This window comes from Coregonus clupeaformis, chromosome 3 (assembly GCF_020615455.1).
Source record: "Coregonus clupeaformis isolate EN_2021a chromosome 3, ASM2061545v1, whole genome shotgun sequence".
Classification (NCBI taxonomy): domain Eukaryota; kingdom Metazoa; phylum Chordata; class Actinopteri; order Salmoniformes; family Salmonidae; genus Coregonus; species Coregonus clupeaformis.
The window spans coordinates 42,101,119-42,119,501 of NC_059194.1; the positions used below are offsets into that span (position 1 = coordinate 42,101,119).

The 18,383-nt window shown below is 42.4% G+C and overlaps 2 protein-coding genes across 2 annotated transcripts; both read left to right on the plus strand.

The window, feature by feature from the left end:
* The first annotated feature begins 915 nt into the window (after positions 1–915).
* On the plus strand, positions 916–11,712 carry LOC121579084 (oxidoreductase HTATIP2). The gene is made up of 6 exons (XM_041893366.1): positions 916–1,051; positions 5,344–5,533; positions 7,985–8,092; positions 9,714–9,851; positions 9,992–10,053; positions 10,355–11,712. The coding sequence occupies exons 1-6, from the start codon at positions 936–938 to the stop codon at positions 10,569–10,571; spliced, it is 831 nt and encodes a 276-aa protein (XP_041749300.1). The 5' UTR covers positions 916–935; the 3' UTR covers positions 10,572–11,712.
* Positions 11,713–15,609: 3,897 nt separating this feature from the next.
* LOC121580114 (transmembrane protein 208) lies at positions 15,610–17,965 on the plus strand. Its single transcript, XM_041895167.2, has 6 exons — positions 15,610–15,771; positions 16,097–16,192; positions 16,277–16,336; positions 16,534–16,670; positions 16,873–16,957; positions 17,061–17,965. Exons 1-6 carry the CDS (start codon positions 15,766–15,768, stop codon positions 17,199–17,201), a joined length of 525 nt encoding a protein of 174 aa, XP_041751101.1. The 5' UTR covers positions 15,610–15,765; the 3' UTR covers positions 17,202–17,965.
* The last annotated feature ends 418 nt before the right edge of the window (positions 17,966–18,383 follow it).

An 18,383-nucleotide genomic window follows, 5' to 3' on the forward strand; every position in this document is an offset into this window, starting at 1 on the left:
TGCATCAGTGTGAAAGCTATGTTACCAAAACTATTATACAAATGACAAGGGACAAATTCAACCAAAACTGCAATTGACAAAATTGCAAATTAAACCAAAATAGTCACCAACACATTGATCTTCATGACAAAACTATGAGTGGTTCGCCTGTGTGTCTGTGGCTCCATAGAAGGGTGAAATTAAAATGACTTGGTTGGTCTGCCATCAAACTCGCTAACAGTGGCTTGAAGTCATCAATGACACATGTTCTCTTGTGACAAGGAGGAGTCTGAACAGTTGGTCTGAACCACTAGCTGTGAATTAACTATGAAAGGATGGTAACAGATGAACGGATATAAGACAATGCATGTACACAGACACAGAAGCTACAGCTTACTTTGTTTTTATTTCATTTCTGAATGTGAACAGGTGATTGGGAATACATGGTTTATATAGTGACAAAACCGTGTTTGATGTCATTTTATATCCCATGTACATTTATTTTGACAACTAAAGACACTGACCACATTATGACAAAGACTGACAGAAATATAGTGTTACCAAATGCTCTTTGGTACCTCCTGACAAGAAGCCACTGTGACCGTGTGTATCAATTCCTGTAACTTTACTGTCCTCTGCCTAGCCTATTGATAAGTGCAAAGTAATCATGGTGATGACAATGATGATGATTTTTTATTTAGCAGCCAGCAAATAAAACTGTAAAAGCTAGGCTTCATATTGAATACAGGGATTAGATGTATTTGTGTTTCAATAAAACAATAACTATTCAAAACATTTTCAGAATGTATTATCTCCACAGAATATTTTTGACAGTGTATTTGGCAGTGTTTAACGATTGAAAATGCTTGATAGGTATTGTTAATCTGTTCTACTGCGCATGCCTATCACCAATGACAGCATAAACCCGGATGTATCAGCTATCTCGCTGATCTGTTATGAAACTACTGGAAAGCAGCTGGGGAAAAACTCTTGGCTTTTTCGCCGTTCTGGTCGCTGTCATTGCAGCCGTTTTACACCATATAGAAAACAGCGAACGGACGATATACACCAGGTGAGAGGCAGAAGCTAACCAGCTAGCTAGCTAACTTTAATTAGCTACTCGAACTACACTGACAGATTGACAGTTTACCATGTCAGTCTGCAATCGGGCTTGGGAATGCTAGCATGTACAGTAACTAGCTACTGGTACTAGCTAGTAGCCTACTGGTCTGTTTTACAGCTAGTTGTAATGCTGAGTGATTGCCTTTGAGGGAGGCTTGCAAGAAAGGTTAATTGCTTTATTTAGCTTGCTAGTTAGCTAGCTAGCGTGGAACCCCATATTCAACAGCGTTTAAGACATATATTACCTTCAACAGTGTTATCTTGTGATCAAGCCATCAATATTTTGTGATTATTGGTGTCGTAAAAATGTTAGGTAACGGGTTAGTAATTAGCATGTTTGACATTTCAGTGGAAATACTATGATCAGCTTTTTGATAAGCGGTTTAGCAAACAAATACGTCCCGTATTATCGGCATATGGTCCTAAGTTATTGGCGACCTTACTATTTTGTTCAATTACAAGACATATCCGTTTAATTTTGTTCAAAAAAGCTACACCAACCTCGTATCCGAAGTGTTTACTAAATAGTTGGCTAGTCTTCTGGTAAAAAATAATGACTTGCCTGTCAACTTTTCCTTGCGTAGCCCGGTGCGCCCTCCTGTGGTTCTTCACCAACATATTCAGTGTTGTAACCAAATAATGTCTCATTCTTTGTTTTACAGATTAATCTTATGTTTTGAGAAAGTAGATAACAGTTGAATACTAAAATATAAATGAGTATGAATAATTTACATCAAATAAAACTTTAATTTCAGTAATGTTGGAGTTTGTTGCAGAGATGCACTTGGAAAGTAAAGGAAGAAATACACAAGATGGGTTGAATAAATATATATATTATATTTTAGACATGTATTTTTTTGTACAAATAAATGATTTCATATGAACACAAACAAAACAAACAATTAAATCTCGTCCTCCATCCCTATATTATCACAAAGATCACAATAAAAATCCAGCTCCACTGCACACACCTGCAGTGGAACCAGTGCTGGCAGAAGTCACAGCACACCCATGGCACCTTGGATCTACACTCCTGAGGGGAGCTTGCAGGCGGATCATGCTCCCCGCAGCGAGCACAGCAGGTGGCGTCTTTTTTTTATATAAAATAATAATACAAATGATGAACATGGTTTTGCAAAATGTAGAAGTTCTTCAACAACAATAGTAATTGATACAACTGAGAGAGAGAAAAACAGATTATGAAGTACCTGAGAGTGGTGCCATGGGTGGCGTGACAGACGTGACCGGTGGAGCTTTTCTCGTATTTTTCTGTGCTGCAGTTTGAGAAAAAGTAGTGTTAGACAGAGCATGTTTCATGAAAACCCTTTTCAACTTTTTTACATCAATACCTCTGGAGGAAGCTGCAGAAGTTTTGGAGGAGGTGGAGATTACTTGAGGGCTGGTGCTATGGACTGTAGATATGTAAAGATGGTGACAGACAGGGGGGTGTATCGTGGTGGTGGTGGACAAAACCGCCGACGATGGCTTGGAGGAGCTGGTGTTTGTAATGGTGGGGTTGAGGGGCCGACGATGGTGTGGCCGGGAGAGCAGGCACGTGGCCTTCTCCTGCAGCTGGGGACTCTGGCGGCTCCTACAGGTGTTGCACACTGAGAGGCACTGGCAGTGGTGATGCAGCTGTCAGGAGTGGTTCCAGCAGGGGGTCCAGCAGAGGCGATGGTGTCAATGGTCTCATCCATGGCAGCCCTCTCCTGTGCCCTCTGTGTTCTGAGGGCTGCCTGACGCTCTTTCTCCTCTGCCTCACCCCTCTCTTTCTCACCCCTCTCCTGCCACTGGCGCGTGTATTCCTCCCCTGTGAGGCATGTGGCGACCACAGGGACTCTTCTGTATCAGTCTAGACAATACTTCAGGTTCCAGGAGAGGCGGTGGTGGGACCCGGTAGGGACCGAGACGGCATTAAACGGGAGGGTAAAAAGGGAAGAGGCCACACTTCTTAAACCCTTCCACCACATAGCGCATGTCCTTGCAGCGCTGGTACGGGTAGCGGAATACTCTGGCAAATTCTGATTTGTTTACCATGTAGGAGTGGTCAAAATGGCTAAGGTTTCCAGCTACCTTGGAGAACTCAGCCTTTAAAGGGCCAAAGTATGCCACATCCAGCGGCTGCAGAACATGGGTGCAGTGTGGTGGAAGACAAAGAAGTATAACCCCTTCCCTTAGTGCCGCCGTGAGCACCTCCGGGGTCCATGTGGCTCTTGTGCCCATCGAAGAGGAGAAGGAGAGGGCGCTCTTTCACGTCATGCTTAATGAAGTGCTGAAACCACTTCCTGAACAGGTCCCCGTCAATGTAGCCACTGTTTGACCGTCCATACAAGGCTTGGGGGGGGGGGGGGCTCCCAGTGTGTAGTGGCCACCGGGAAAACACTTGGGGTAGATGATAAATGGGGGGACGTCCTCCCCATCTGCGTTGAAGCAGGCCAGCACTGTGATGTGCTCCTTGGTCCCCTGAGCCTGCTGGTACACGTGTTTTGCACCCCGGGGAGCCAGCACTTTGTGCCTGCTCTGGTTACTACGAAACCCAGACTCATCGCAGTTATAGATTTGTCTGGGTTTCTCCCTCAACCCACTCTCCTCCTAGTGCTTCTCATAAGAAGTGAAGAAGGTGTCCGTCGGACATGTGTGGCACACTCAGCTCTCCCCCTGTCCAGGGTGTCCGGCCTCCTCATGCTCAGATTCTTGTGCCTCCTCCTGAACATTTCCCACCACCTCTTCCCCAGTGGTGGGATTGTTTCCCATGGGTGCCGAAACCTACAATAGAATAGAATAGAATAGAATATATATATAATTGTCCATCCATGATGAAAATGTTTGTTTTGGCATCACCATACACATACACATTTACATCACACGCATTGAGAACAGTCAGTCCAGCAATCTACATACATAAACACAAAGAACACCAAATACCTGCGTATTTTGTCGGCGTATTTCATCAGCCTCTGTCTGGTGAAGGGGAACCCATGGCTGGCGCAGTAGATACAGTACTGCACCAGATAATTGTAATCCTCTGGTGCAAGCAATGTGGGTGGTCCACTGCGACAACCATGGGTCACCCGGCTGCTCAGCATGTCCGCCAGGGTCTGCCGAGGTACACCATGCACCTTGGTAGATAAGAAAATAAAACTGTTACTAGCAGATAAAATTCACGTACACGTGGTAATCTCCTAAAAACAAAAGATGCCTAACCTTGGCAGCCTGGCGGATAGCCATCCCTGACCCGCAGTCCTCCATGGCATGGAACATGTCCTCCTCACTCCACTGCTTCCTGTTGACTTTCTCCATGCTGTGGTGGTAAATACATGTAGCTAAATAACGTGGAATACTATACACATTTTAGAAAATAACTCAATCTGAATATGTATAAACATTTACATTTCAAAACTAAGGCATTGAAAGGTGATGAACGTTTTCACAATAACTGAAAGTGTACCCACGTTTTTTGTTTGATGTTATCTGTAATGAAAATTAGTGTCCCAATTAGTTTAATATTGATGCATACATTGTAACATTTGACTAAATACTGCGTCTATGTAGCTGTTGTAAGATGAAACATAACCAACAGTGATAGGTGTCAAAAAGTTCATGGTTCAAAGTTCCAAGTACAATTTTGCAGATTGTGCAAAACGCCCCCGTCAGAGGACTCCAATTTTGATACGGTAAAGCTTGACAACATTCAGCTGTTTTCGTGATATTTATTATCTAACGCTTACAACTTATTTCCTTTTTGCTGTCTTAGCAGTTCTATCAACATTTAGCAACTAAGCTAGCAACATTAGAAAATCCGTTAGCTATATTTCAGAGGTAAAAAGTTGGATATTAAATTATGTGTGGTCTGTCGCACAGTCGAATTTTACAATATGCAGCGTGTCCCACAAAATGTGTACATATATAACTTTTTTGGAAACTCTCAAAACCTAACTTAACTTACATAAATTGCACTGAAACTCGGTGGTCAGCTAGCTAGAAGGGTTTCTTTAGTCGCAAAACTTACTGTTATTTTCCAGTCCATTTAAATGTTGAGCTCGAGGTGATTTAGTCCTCCAACCGCTAGAGAGTGTCAGAGGTTAGTGGAAAATTAGCTAGTAGTCAAGAGACCGCTGTAGGGCGTGACACACACCTGTGTTGCAATAAAACTGCTGTATCATGCTCCTTCTGTGTAAAATAGCGATCAAACCATTAGGTCTCTCCTCAGTGGTGAAGCACTGTCTTGTTTTTTTCCTTCAGGATGGCACACGACCTGAAAACACTGTCAGAGGACTTCAGACAGAAGAATAAAAGTTGTTTTATCCTGGGTGCCTCTGGCGAGACAGGCAAGGAGTTACTGAAAGAAATTGTGGCGAGGAAGCTCTTCTCGAAGATCACTCTCATCGGAAGGAGGCAGCTCACATTTGAAGACGAAGCATATGAGAACCTGGTAGGTGTGCGACTTGTCTTATTGTCAATGTATTGTTGTATTTTCAAGCAGGGCCGGTTTCCCAAAGGCATCTTAAGGGTAAGTTAATTGTGAATTTAGCCTTAAGATGCTTTTGGGAAACCGGTCCCAGCTCTATTTGGCAAAGTAACACACACCCATGAGTAGGGTGTTAGGGGAAAAATGTAACTTTGGTTCTGGTGTTATAGATAAGCTTGTCAGGAACACAGAACGCTTTATTTCATGAGGACAGGATTTACCATTGCTGAGATCTTATTTTCAAGTTATCGTAAAGGTAAATGTTCATCCCTAGTCAATAATGACACCAAATAACCTGTTTTATAGATAGGGTGGTAGTATTGGGGCGGCAGGTAGCTTAGTGGTTAAGAGCGTAGTGCCAGTAACCGAAAGGTCGCTGGTTCATATCCCTGAGCCGACTAGGTGAAAAATCTGCCGATGTGCCCTTGAGCAAGGCACTTAACCCTAATTGCTCCTGTAAGTCGCTCTGGATAAGAGCGTCTGCTAAATGACTAAAAATGTAAATGTATAAATTGTTATGACATTTTCAGGGCTGATGTAGCCCAATATTGGACTAAAGGAGCCTAACGTTACTCCTTAGTCCAAGGACCTTACATGTTCTGTTTAAAGGGCGAATTGGCTCTGGAAGCCAAAATAGCCCAATACTCCATCTAAACGTGAATCGATTCTCAATTGCGGTACAGTTCTAGAAATATAAATCCCTCTACTTTCATATCACATCAAAATAATTTCACAAATGCAAAATACACACTTACTGTACATGGTTTGAACACAGTTGCAGCCGACAGTATTTGTCAGTGACAACACGTTTGTGTCATCTGTCTTCCGTTTACACACAGGGGTTCAGAGACACAGATAGCTAATTAGCACAGGTAGTCCACTCTGTCTTCCATCTGTTTTCCGTAAACAAGTGCTGTAAGGTGGAAATATGGCCGTGTGGGAACCCTAACCCTATAAAGGTGTGTCAATTTAACCTTTTTATACATTTTTGTATAATTTCTCGCCGATATGAAAGATAATCAATCTCCTTATTCTTCCAAAACCGTACCAATGATCAAGGGCTAGGGCTGATGTAGAACAGAGATTATTTAAATAAAAGTACAAATTCTTCAATTAAAATGCTATTCATAATTACAGTAATTTAAGCCAAATAATTTAAGGTAGAGTGGTCATATCATTAACAAATATTCATGCTTTATGCAAAACTAGGAGATTGTAACAATTTATGAAATTAGAATACAACTTTTTATACTACTTTATGCAAATTAGATACTTCAGAGACACACACACAGCCTAATGCACTTCTCAGCATCCCCATACACTCACACAGCACCCCCACCAACACATACACACACACACACACACACACCACATCACACAAAGCCTAACACAGACACACACAGCCTAACATAGATGCACACTTCTCACAAAGTCTGAACTGTAACACTGAGGGCTACTAGTCTAATAAGATAGCTTACTTCTAAGGTAGGCCTACCCTTGAGTTGGGTTACATTGTAATGTTCGTTTTGGTGTTAATGAGTTACTCTGGTGATGGGAGGATAAACTGCAGCAAATAATTAGGCTAGGCACAGAAGAGACAGAGTGAGCTGCCAGCTGCTAGGACCAATCCCTGACAACCCATACATCAAAACGTAGCTACGAAGCTCTACTTTGTGACCTGCAGCCTGCTATATTTTTTTAGTGAAGGAAAAATGTTTTACCTTATATTTCAGTCAAAATACGTCCGATGACCGTGAGACACCCTCAGGACTTTCCCATACTTCTTGGCAATGTGGTCTTACTCTGATAGGTTGAGGAATACCTATCGCAAAGAGCAAATAAGAACACACCGATTTCGCGTTTTTCACAAAAAGGGCTGTCCCACAGATTTGAACATTCTTTGCACGGCACTTGCTTTACATTTGGGCTCATATTGCGTAAATATCTTAACGTACAGTATTGGGATTTTTAGAAATGGGTAACAACTGCCACATGTATGTTTTCAAATGATTTATTATGTATTTTGATGACCACATTATTGACATTTAGTGAAAACAGTTTTGTTTACTGTGTTTTTTGTAGATTCTCATATAGCGTCCATTGTTTGTCGCGTCACCTAACACCATACCATGTATGGGTGGTCCCGGGGGTCCTCTGTAGCTTGTAACGCCAAGGTAGTGGGTTCGATCCCCGGGACCACCCATACACAAAAATGTATGCACGCATGACTGTAAGTCGCTTTGGATAAAAGCGTCTGCTAAATGGCATATATTATTATTATTATTATACCATGAGCTTTGAATAAACTTAAACATTCAATACCATTTTAAATGTGTGTGCAGACTACAACGAAGCCTACATCCATTATTCCATTCTAAAGATTGGCCTTGTGTATTGTTCTCTGTCCTCTTTCAGGTGCAGGAAGTGGTGAACTTTGAGAAACTGGATGACTACGCTGCAGCATTCCAAGGGCATGATGTTGGCTACTGCTGCCTGGGAACGACCAAAGCCAAAGCAGGGGCTGTGAGTTCATGGTCACTGATATAGAGACCCCTGTGTATACTGTAACTGGATGAGTACTCATATGAATATGATAGGGTTTTCCTAACAACTATACATAGCTGAACATGTACCACCAGGGTCACCTAATAGCAGGAACAGCACCATCTAGTGGTCAGAACCTGGTAATATCAGGATGTAGGATGGGACATGGGACAATTTCAATGACTAATTTCTCTGAACAGGGAAGAAAAGAAACGCCACCAAATTCACTGAGAATACATTACATAGAATGAAGAAACAATACTCCGACCACAGCTCAATACTACTTCTCAGACGTAGAGAACTGATACTGTATAGTCGTTGTTGGGGTGGGGTGTGGGGGGTCCGTGGGTGGCTTTTGACTATTTCTTTAGATTCCTCATGTCTTACTCATTGTTAGAAAGAAGTTTGTTCCAAATCAGATGTTAGATGCTGTATTAATTGAATGTTACATGAATCCTATAAATTAAAATGGCCAATTTGGGTGCAATCAATCAGCTTAATTTCTCAGAAGAATTTCAACAAAATAATGATGCAGGAATTCTACATTTTTACATTTTAGTAATTTAGCAGACGCTCTTATCCAGAGCGACTTCTAACTACAGAAACTATTTCAGAACAATCTGAGATGGTGGGTGTCATGGCTTGCTGAAATGACATTGAACGACCCACCATACACAACCTGCTTGGATCAGTCAAAGGTGATGATTGAAGAGGACCGAGCACGCCCCCATTCTCATCGACGGGGCTGTAGTGGAGCAGGTTGAGAGCTTCAAGTTCCTTGGTGTCCACATCACCAACAAACTATCATGGTCCAAACACACCAAGACAGTCATGAAGAGGGCACGACAGAGCCTATTCCCCCTCAGGAGACTGAAAAGATTTGGCATGGGACCTCAGATCCTCAAAAAGTTCTACAGCTGCACTATCGAGAGCATCCTGACTGGTTGCACCACTGTCTGGTATGGCAACTGCTCGGCCTCCGACCGCAGGGCACTACAGAGGGTAGTGCGTACGGCCCAGTACATCACTGGGGCCATGCTTCCTGCCATTCAGGACCTCTATACCAGGCGTTGTCAGAGGAAGGCCCTAAAAATTGTCAAAGACTCCAGCCACCCTAGTCATAGACTGTTCTCTCTGCTACTGCACGGCAAGCGGTACTGGAGCGCCAAGTCTAGGTCCAAGAGGCTTCTAAACCGCTTCTACCCCCAAGCCATAAGACTCCTGAACATCTAATCAAATGGCTTCCCGGACTATTTGCATTGTTTTCCCACCCCACCCCCTCTTTTTACGCTGCTACTCTCTGTTTATTATCTATGCATAGTCACTTAAACTCTACCTACATGTACATATTACCTCGACTAACCTGTGCCCCCCGCTGCTGCTCTTTAATTAGTAATTAAAACATTTTACTTATCTATTTTTTTACTTAACACTTATTTTTCTTAACTGCATTGTTGGTTAAGGGCTTGTAAGTAAGCATTTCACTGTAAGGTCTACACCTGTTGTATTCGGCGCATGTGACAAATAAAATTTGATTTGATGTTGTGGTCAAAGGCAGATTAATGTACACATATTTTCTCTGATCTTTCTGTCATTGTAGGATGGATTCATCCGCGTTGACCATGACTATGTCCTGAAGTCAGCGGAGCTCGCCAAGGCAGGAGGCTGCTCACACTTCAACCTAGAGTCTTCTAAAGGGGCTGACAAAAAAAGTGGTTTTCTCTATCTCAAAGTGAAGGTAATACACAAAATGTTCACCTGAGTAAAGACACCACATTTATAGCCTTTCATAATGAAGGCCTCGTTCAGCCTCTCTCATAAAGCTGTTTGATGAAGTGCTGTATATTGTTTGGTTAATGCAAATGTTTGCCTCTCCAGGGACAAGTGGAGGCAGATATTGAGCCGTTGGACTTCGAGAGATACTCCATCTATCGCCCTGCGTAAGTCTCATTTGCATTAGTCATGTGTAAAAATTGTCCTTTGCAGAAATGACTCAACACTGGTTCATTACCTTATCAGTCATGGCAAAACAAATAGTGACCATAGGCAAATATCTCACACCCATGTCATGATTAGCAATATACAAATTTCTCCAGTGATCACGATGTAAACACATAGTGTTCACTTTCATTGCATAAATACACTCCGAGATATTATGATACTGTGTTTATTGCTGTAACTTATTTCACTCGTAACAACTCACAACTGAATTCTTCCTCTCTTTCTTGTTTTTCCTCCCAGGGTGCTGATGGTCGACAGGCAGGAGAGCCGGCCTGCTGAGTGGTTTGCCAGGAAGGTCCTGGGCCCTATTTCCTCCATGTTTCCCACGGCGATGTCCATCCCCATCCAATCAGTGACCAGGGCCATGGTGGCCAACACACTGATCCCTGCAGGGGAGAAAGTGGAGATCCTGGAGAATAAAGCCATCTATGACTTGGGAAAGGCCCCAGGGAAATGAGGGACAGGGAAGACTGAAGGTGTATCTCAATAGCTTCATTTCCTCATCTCCTTTCCTCCATAAACCACTGATGTGGTTATATCACCACTGGTCTGTCTGGACACGACATGTGAGAGCAATGTAAAGGGAAACCCTATCCAGTCCTTTCACATATCAGTGGTAATGAAGGAAAGGTGTTGAGGAAATGTTTTAGTATTGGGAACTCAGCCAGAGACTATTGGTGAAGTGTGTTGTGCTACTGTCATTTCATGTGATGGTGCGTCTTCTTCATGACTATATATTTTCTACTAACCCCTGCCTTTGAAAGCATGGAGGAGGGTTGACAACACGTGTAAAGGTGCATTTCTAGAGCAATGCAGATGCTCTCAGTGCACATGGTCAAGCATTCAAAGCTTCATTGGCTTCAACTTTAGGTTCCTTTCAGCCATGATGGAGTCAACACGGTAGCTAGCTCTCAAGTCCTCTAAAAAACATAGACTTTGACTGCTGGAGCACGTGTTGTTGAGTGTCTCTGTGGGAATGAGTCCAAAGGGGAATTTTTCCTTATCATGAAAAGTGCCATTAAAGCTCTTCATGGGTAATGCAAATAAGATATGATTGGGAAATTATGACGTCATTATGAATTCTGAAATCTGCCTTCTCTGTAAAGTCTTTGTATCCCAAGTGCTTTTTCTGAGTGCAGACTATTTTTGTGGTCAACAAGAAGGAGTTGGCTGAAGAGGAAACAGACTGGTACCGAGGCTAGAATCAGTTTAATATATTAGGTGAAGAGGGAAACGTATTTGACTGGTTCTTCTGGGTCCATTACCTCCTCAAAACGGTTTAGTTAGTAGAAGCTCTGCCATTCAACCTACAACGTTAATGCGATTTGATATAAGACCACATCCTTAACCACTTTGAAAAATGATGCACTTACTTGAAGCAAGAGTTTATTTTCCACTATACTGAACCACTGGAGAGGGATTTTAAGGCAATATGTCTTGAGTTATTTTATTGTCTTTGATCACTTTTGTTTTCTGAGCAATGCTAAGCATGTAATTGAATCAAGGGTTATGTTGTTCATACTCCTATTGACTTGGATTTGTATACATTTTAATTGTGATGTTATGTAAATTCTATGTATTTTTCCATTTCAAGTCAACTATGCTTCTGTGTTACGTTAGAAGATGTACATCTGTAGTAGGCAGTAATACTTGATATGCGTATATACAGTACATTATACAGGCCTCCTGTAGCTCAGTTGGTAGAGCATGGCGCTTGCAACGCCAGGGTTGTGGGTTCAATTCCCATGGGGGGCCAGTATGAAAAATGAATGCACTCACTAACTGTAAGTCGCTCTGGATAAGAGCGTCTGCTAAATAACTAAAATGTAAATGTAATATATACCCCACATGTGACTCATAATAGGACTGTAATTAGCCTATTAACTGAATTATATGAGAGAGAGAGAGAGAGAGAACCCTTTTATAAGCATCTGAGTTGTTGACCAATAGTATTACTATAAATCAGATATCAGAGGTGAGACAGTGGGGGTTGGCAAGATCATCACAGAGAATGTTCAATTCCTAAGACAACACAGAGGAAATTCTTGTATACAGTCGATAAGAAGAGTCAGTTCGGGGGCTGCCCTACGTCATTTAGCAGACACTCTTATCCAGAGCCACTTACAGTTAGTGAGTGCATACATTAAAAAAATATATATCTATATCATACTGGCCCCCCGTGGGAATCGAACCAACAACCCTGGTGTTGCAAGCGCCATGCTCTACCAACTGAGCTACACGGGGGCCTCATCATCCTCTCTTGAACACATCTGATTCTGCATCAGACAGAAATGTTCAAAACTGGACGGTCAGCACTGTAGTCACTGGAAACAATCTTCAGATCAGCAGTTCATGATCCTAGCAGCGTCACTTTAGGAGTGTCCTTTTTGCTGCTGCCACCACCATGCTTCACCGTAGGGATGGTATTGGCCAGGTGATGAGCGGTGCCTGGTTTCCTCCAGGCGTGACGCTTGGCATTCAGGCCAAAGAGTTCAATCTTGATTTCATCATACCAGAGAATGTTGTTTCTCATGATCTGAGAGTCCTTTAGGTGCCTTTTGGCAAACTCCAAGTGGGCTGTCATGTGGCTTTTACTGAGGAGTGGCTTCCGTCTGGCCACTCTACCATAAAGGCCTGATTGGTGGAGTGCTGCACAGAGGAACTCTGGACCTCTATCAGAGTGACCATCAGGTTCTTGGTCACCTCCCTGACCAAGGCCCTTCTCCCCCATTTGCTCAGTTAGGCCGGGCGGCAGCTCTAGGAAGAGTCTTGGTGGTTCAGTGCATGTCAGATCAAAAACCAAGCCATGATGTCAAAGGAATTGTCCGTAGAGCTTCGAGACAGGATTGTGTCGAGGCACAGATTTGGAGAAGGGTACCAAAAAGATTCTGTAGCGTTGAAGGTCCCCAAGGACACAGTGGCCTCCATCATTCTTAAATGGAAGAAGTTTGGGACCACCAAGACTCTTCCTAGAGCTTATGTAAATGTTATATTACGGTTTTTATTTTTAACAAATTAGCAAAATAATCAAAAAACCTGTTTTTGCTTTGTCATTATAGGGTATTGTGTAGATTGATGAGGAAAAAACTATTTAATTAATTTTAGAATAAGGCGGTAACCTAACAAAATGTGGAAAAAGTCAAGGGGTCTGAATACCTTCCGAAGGCACTGTAGACAGGTGTGTACCTTTCCAAATCATGTCCAATCAATTTAATTTACCACAGGTGGACTCCAATGAAGTTGTAGAAACATCTAAAGGATGATCAATGGAAACAGGATGCACCTGAGCTCAATTTCGAGTCTCATAACAAAGGGTCTGAATACTTATGTAAATAAGGTATTTCTGTTTTTTATTTTTAATAAATTTGAAAAAATGTTTAAAAACCTGTTTTCGCTTCGTCATTTATGGGTATTCTGTATATAGATTGATGAGGACAATTAATTTAATCAATTTTAGAATAAGGCCGTAATGTTACAAAATGTTGAAGAAGTGAAGGTGTCTGAATACTTTCCGAATGCACTGTATGGCCAATGGCTAAGGGCTGTTCTTATGCATGACGCTTAGACGTGGTATATTGGCCATATACCACAACCCCCCGAGGTGCCTTATTGCTATTATAAACTGGTTACCAACGTAATTAGAGCAGGAAAAATAAATGTTTTGTCATAACCGTGGTATACGGACTGATATACCACAGCTGTCAGCCAATCAGCATTCAGGCCTCGAACCACCTAGTTTATAATTACAAATAATTAGGAGACTGCAATTGACTGCAAGAAGCCCAAACAGATATGATGTTTGACTAAAACATAATCATTTCAAACCTTGCTTGCATTTATATATGATCACGCGTATCTCTATTATTCATGGAAATACTTGGGAACAGATTTCTTAAATTAAAATCACTTGGAACTCATTTCCTGGTGCTTTTATGTCCAACAATAATAAAAAAATGTTTTTTTCTTTTGCTCAGAAAACTTGGGAGGCCAAATGAAACCACCCGCAGGCCGCCAGTTAGGGATCCCTGCCCTAGCGCTTTTGAGCATGTTTATATGGAGAGTTACAGTCTAAGAGGTATCAGACTAGGCCTCTGGCACCCTGAGCCTACTAATACCCCAAATAGCCTTGTTCAGGGCAGGTTTAAACCTTCCCAAAACAGCTGTCATATCAGTGACACTTCTTCTATAAGCTTATTGACTGTTCCCAAACACATCAGTGACACTGAACATGATGACTCAAGTAAACCTAGTCAGGGCGGAGCCTTGTCAAACGACAAGCCTGACCAATCTGAAGATGAGAAGTTAGGTCCACATGGTTTCAACCCTTCCACCGGAAGCACTAGTCCCCCAACAACCACATATCCACCCAGTGGTAACACTTCTCAGAGTGCAACTGCCCGCACCAGCATTACATTTGAGTAATTTATCCAATGTAAGTACACTTTCCCTCAATAAAGTAGCTATCAGCAAAGTCAGAGCTAGTAAGGGGGTGTAAGTCAAGTGCAAGTGTTGGTTCAGGATTATTTATTTATTTATTATTTAAATAACCAAACGGATCCTCTATCAGTTCAAGTGATGCAGGTAATGGTGGTGATAAAATATCAGTGAAATAAAATGAAAATGAAGGTGGTAAATTCCTAATGTTAGATGAGGTTATACTTTATTGCTCATTATGCATTGTTGACCCAGGTTACTTCTGCTCCTGAGATGCCTGGCTTCATCCCTGTGCCCTGCTATGGTCTGACTTTGAATACATGGTTAAATCCTGAGCCCTTGGGAAATCTTTGGTTTCAGGGATTAGAAATGCTAAAAATAAATGTTACATGGGCACTATTGTTTTTATTTCACTACAGTGGTCAGGGCTTCATCAAAATGTGATAATTCAAAGATTGTCTTTTGAGTTCGTGACCTCAAGTGGTGAACGTATGGAAATACTTTCGAACCAGTCAGACCTAACCCAACAGGACAGAGTGCAGTAGTACTGAACTCTGCAGGCCAGGAGCCCAGTGAAGCTGCTCTTTCACTGCTGGTATGGAGTGGAGCTGATCTCATGATAATAATAATCTGCCATTTGGCAGACGCTTTTATCCAAAGCGACTTACAGTCATGCGTGCATACATTTTTGTGTATGGGTGGTCCCGGGGATCGAACCCACTACCCTGGCGTTACAAGTGCCGTGCTCTACCAGCTGAGCTACAGAGGACCACATCACCATCTACCTGGCCCCATGTTTGAAGCAGGTTCATATGGTTGATTTGCTTATATTTTATTTTGAATCTATATAGTTATTGTCAGGCTTGGCTGTCAAAATGGTTCTGGTTGAGCGGGCCTATTGTTATATTGGTAAATGTTCAAAAATTGTACAACTACAAACGCTGTAGTTTAATGCATTCACGTTCATGACGCCAGGTGGCGACAAAGTCATTTTGCAAAGTCCAAACACTTTTAAATAGTGACGTCTAACCTGCGCCGGAAGTGTAATTCGTAAACGCTGATGTGTTACCTTCATTGAGATCTCGTTACAGTTGAACTTCAAGCCTGTGTTTGGTATAACAGTACATCTAAATTGCTCGAATACTGTACAAGTCGATGTCAAAAAAGGACCTACTACGCGTACGTGAAGGGAACAGCAGCACAGGGTTAAGGAACTAATGGCGGTAGGTGGATCTTTCACCTGCGTATGTTTCAGACAGGTTGGGCAGACAAGTTGACTACATAGGATAACGAGCCTACTAAGCTTTATAACACCACAGCAACTAACTCACCTTCAGTTATGTGTACCTATTGGCTAATTCATTTGATAGAATGATAAACTAATGTGTATCAAAGCCAATTAATTAGCTTGAGCCAACGTTAGTTAACAAACCCTACACAGCCTGTGTCCATATTGATGCTAGTACGTTAATTGCTGGTAAGCTTTCTTATTTCTGAAGTCCATGCGATGTTGACTGCACTAACAGCCCACCTTTCTACTGCACACAGCCCAAAGGTAAGGTCGGCACTAAAGGCAAGAAGCAAATCTATGAGGAGAATGAGGAGACACTCAAGTTCTACACCAGAGTAATCTTGGGCGCTAACGTAAGACATCATCTTCCTTGTCAATGTTACTTTTTGAATGGAAATTGTGACTAGTACAGCACCTGACACTTCTTTCTCTCCTAGGCGATATACACTGCGTTAAACCTCTTGGTCTTCTATAGCTCTTCAACGTTTTGGACATGGGTGAGTTCATTCTGTGTATGTTATTGACATTGATGGCTCCTCTACTGTTGAGCAGTGAAACTGGGATGATTGCGGATTACTAACACTCTCTACTTTTTTTACTCTCTCGTTCCTCCCTTCTTGGTCTCTCCCCCACGGTCTCATTCCCCCTGTCTCTCTCTTCTTCCTTCCTCCATCTCCTTCTCCCACCCCTGTAGTTTGCAATGGTGTTTGCCCTGGCAGTGTATGTGGGCAGTTACCGCTCCATGACTGCCATGGCCAAAGCAGTGTTTGGTGAGGATGGGAGTCTGCTGGACGGAGGAATAGATCTGAACATGGAGCAGGGGATGGCAGAGTGAGTGCTCACACTGCAGGAGTGTGTTTGTTTCCGTGAACATGAGTGTGCGAACATACAGTATGTGTGTGAGAGAATTGGTGAGTATTACAGCATGTTCAAAATGCATGTAACAATGGTGCCCTTATCTCCCTTCAAGGGTAGATTTCTCAAAGCTATAATGGTAGTGTGGTGCATTATGATGGATTCTTTGTCATTATAGGCATCTGAAGGATGTTATCCTGCTAACTGCCATAGTACAAGTGCTCAGCACCATCTCCTCCTACTTCTGGTACCTTTGGCTACTGGTAAGAGTTTATCCCATACTTGCTGTACTCGCTCTCTTTGGTTGTTTATTTTCCCTTTCTCATGGCCATTATTGATCTCTTAATCAATCTGTGTGTGTGTCAGGCCCCGGCCCGTGCAATGTTCCTGCTTTGGGTCAACTTCCTAAGCCCCTGGTTTTCGGCCGAGAACTCTGGTGCCGCCCCAGAGGAGGTGAATGAGAAGAAGCAGAGACGACAGGAGCGCAGACAGATGAAGAGATTCTAACTTGGCAGACTGCCGCAGTATTTCTATACACAGAATGAATCTAAATACAGACAGCCAGGAACTCTACAGTTAAGTTATTCAGGAGGAACTTTTGATGTGTGCTCAGACGTCCAGGTATGGATAAAGAACTGAACCGGACCCTGGGGGTTATCTGGTTTTCCTCTCGCTCCCTATCCCTTCATCCTTCTCTTTCTTCCTCGCCCCTCTATCCTTATCCCTCTTTCTTTACATCTGGAGAGGAAATCGTCCTTGTTGGGCTGATGACATCATCATCACCAATACATGTTGTCATATACCTTGGCCTGTAATTTGTGTTTACATCCAATTGTTCATAATCTAGGTCTATGTATCACATCAATTTCATATGAACTAGTGAAAAGGATGTGGTGATTTTACCCTATGGCAGGCCTTTTATTTTAGACACTGCTCATCAGATCTCACTCTCATTGCCCAATTCAAAATAGACCACTAGCAACTACCACCTAGATTTTAATCTAGACCAAGGGGGAACTATTACCTAACCTTTACAGCTATTTATTTCAGATCTACATGAAGTGCCTAGGGTTAGGGGCTAGGTGTTGATTTGGAATTGGGCCTATGTGACGAAGGTTGAAATTAAATCAGATTCTGCTTTGTCCGCAATGCACAGTTTAAAGTCAATGTTCTCGCGGAGACTACATTCGCTGTTAATGCTGCATATGTCGGCTCAATCGGAAATGACTTGCACTGAACAAAAATATCAACGCAACATATAAAGTGTTGGTCCCATGTTTCATGAGCTGAAATAAAAGATCCCAGAAATGTTCCATACGCACAAAAAGCTTATTTCTCTCAAATGTTGTGCTCAAATTTGTTTACATCCCTGTTAGTGAGCATTTCTCCTTTGCCAAGATAATCCATCGACCTTACAGGTATGGCATATCAAGAAGCTGATTAAACAGCAGGGTCATTACCCAGGTGCACCTTGTGCTGGGGACAATAAAAGGCCACTCTAAAATTTGTCACACAACACAATGCCACAGATGTTTCAGATTTTGAGGGAGCACGCAATTGGCATGCTGACTGTAGGAATGTCCACCAGAGCTGCTGCCAGAGAATGTAATGTTCATTTCTCTACCATAATACGCCGCCGTCATTTTAGAGAATTTGGCATTACGTCCAACCGGACACACAACCGCAGAC

What these genes read in the sequence shown, in the direction of transcription:
- LOC121579084 (XM_041893366.1), top strand. Translation starts at nt 936, where the DNA reads ATGAAACTACTGGAAAGCAGCTGGGGAAAAACTCTTGGCTTTTTCGCC. An exon ending in ACGAAGCATATGAGAACCTG is followed by an intron (nt 5,534 to 7,984) that starts GTAGGTGTGCGA and finishes GTCCTCTTTCAG; the next exon opens with GTGCAGGAAGTGGTGAACTT. An exon ending in TACTCCATCTATCGCCCTGC is followed by an intron (nt 10,054 to 10,354) that starts GTAAGTCTCATT and finishes TTTTCCTCCCAG; the next exon opens with GGTGCTGATGGTCGACAGGC.
- LOC121580114 (XM_041895167.2), top strand. An exon ending in ATGGAGCAGGGGATGGCAGA is followed by an intron (nt 16,671 to 16,872) that starts GTGAGTGCTCAC and finishes TTGTCATTATAG; the next exon opens with GCATCTGAAGGATGTTATCC. An exon ending in TCTGGTACCTTTGGCTACTG is followed by an intron (nt 16,958 to 17,060) that starts GTAAGAGTTTAT and finishes TGTGTGTGTCAG; the next exon opens with GCCCCGGCCCGTGCAATGTT.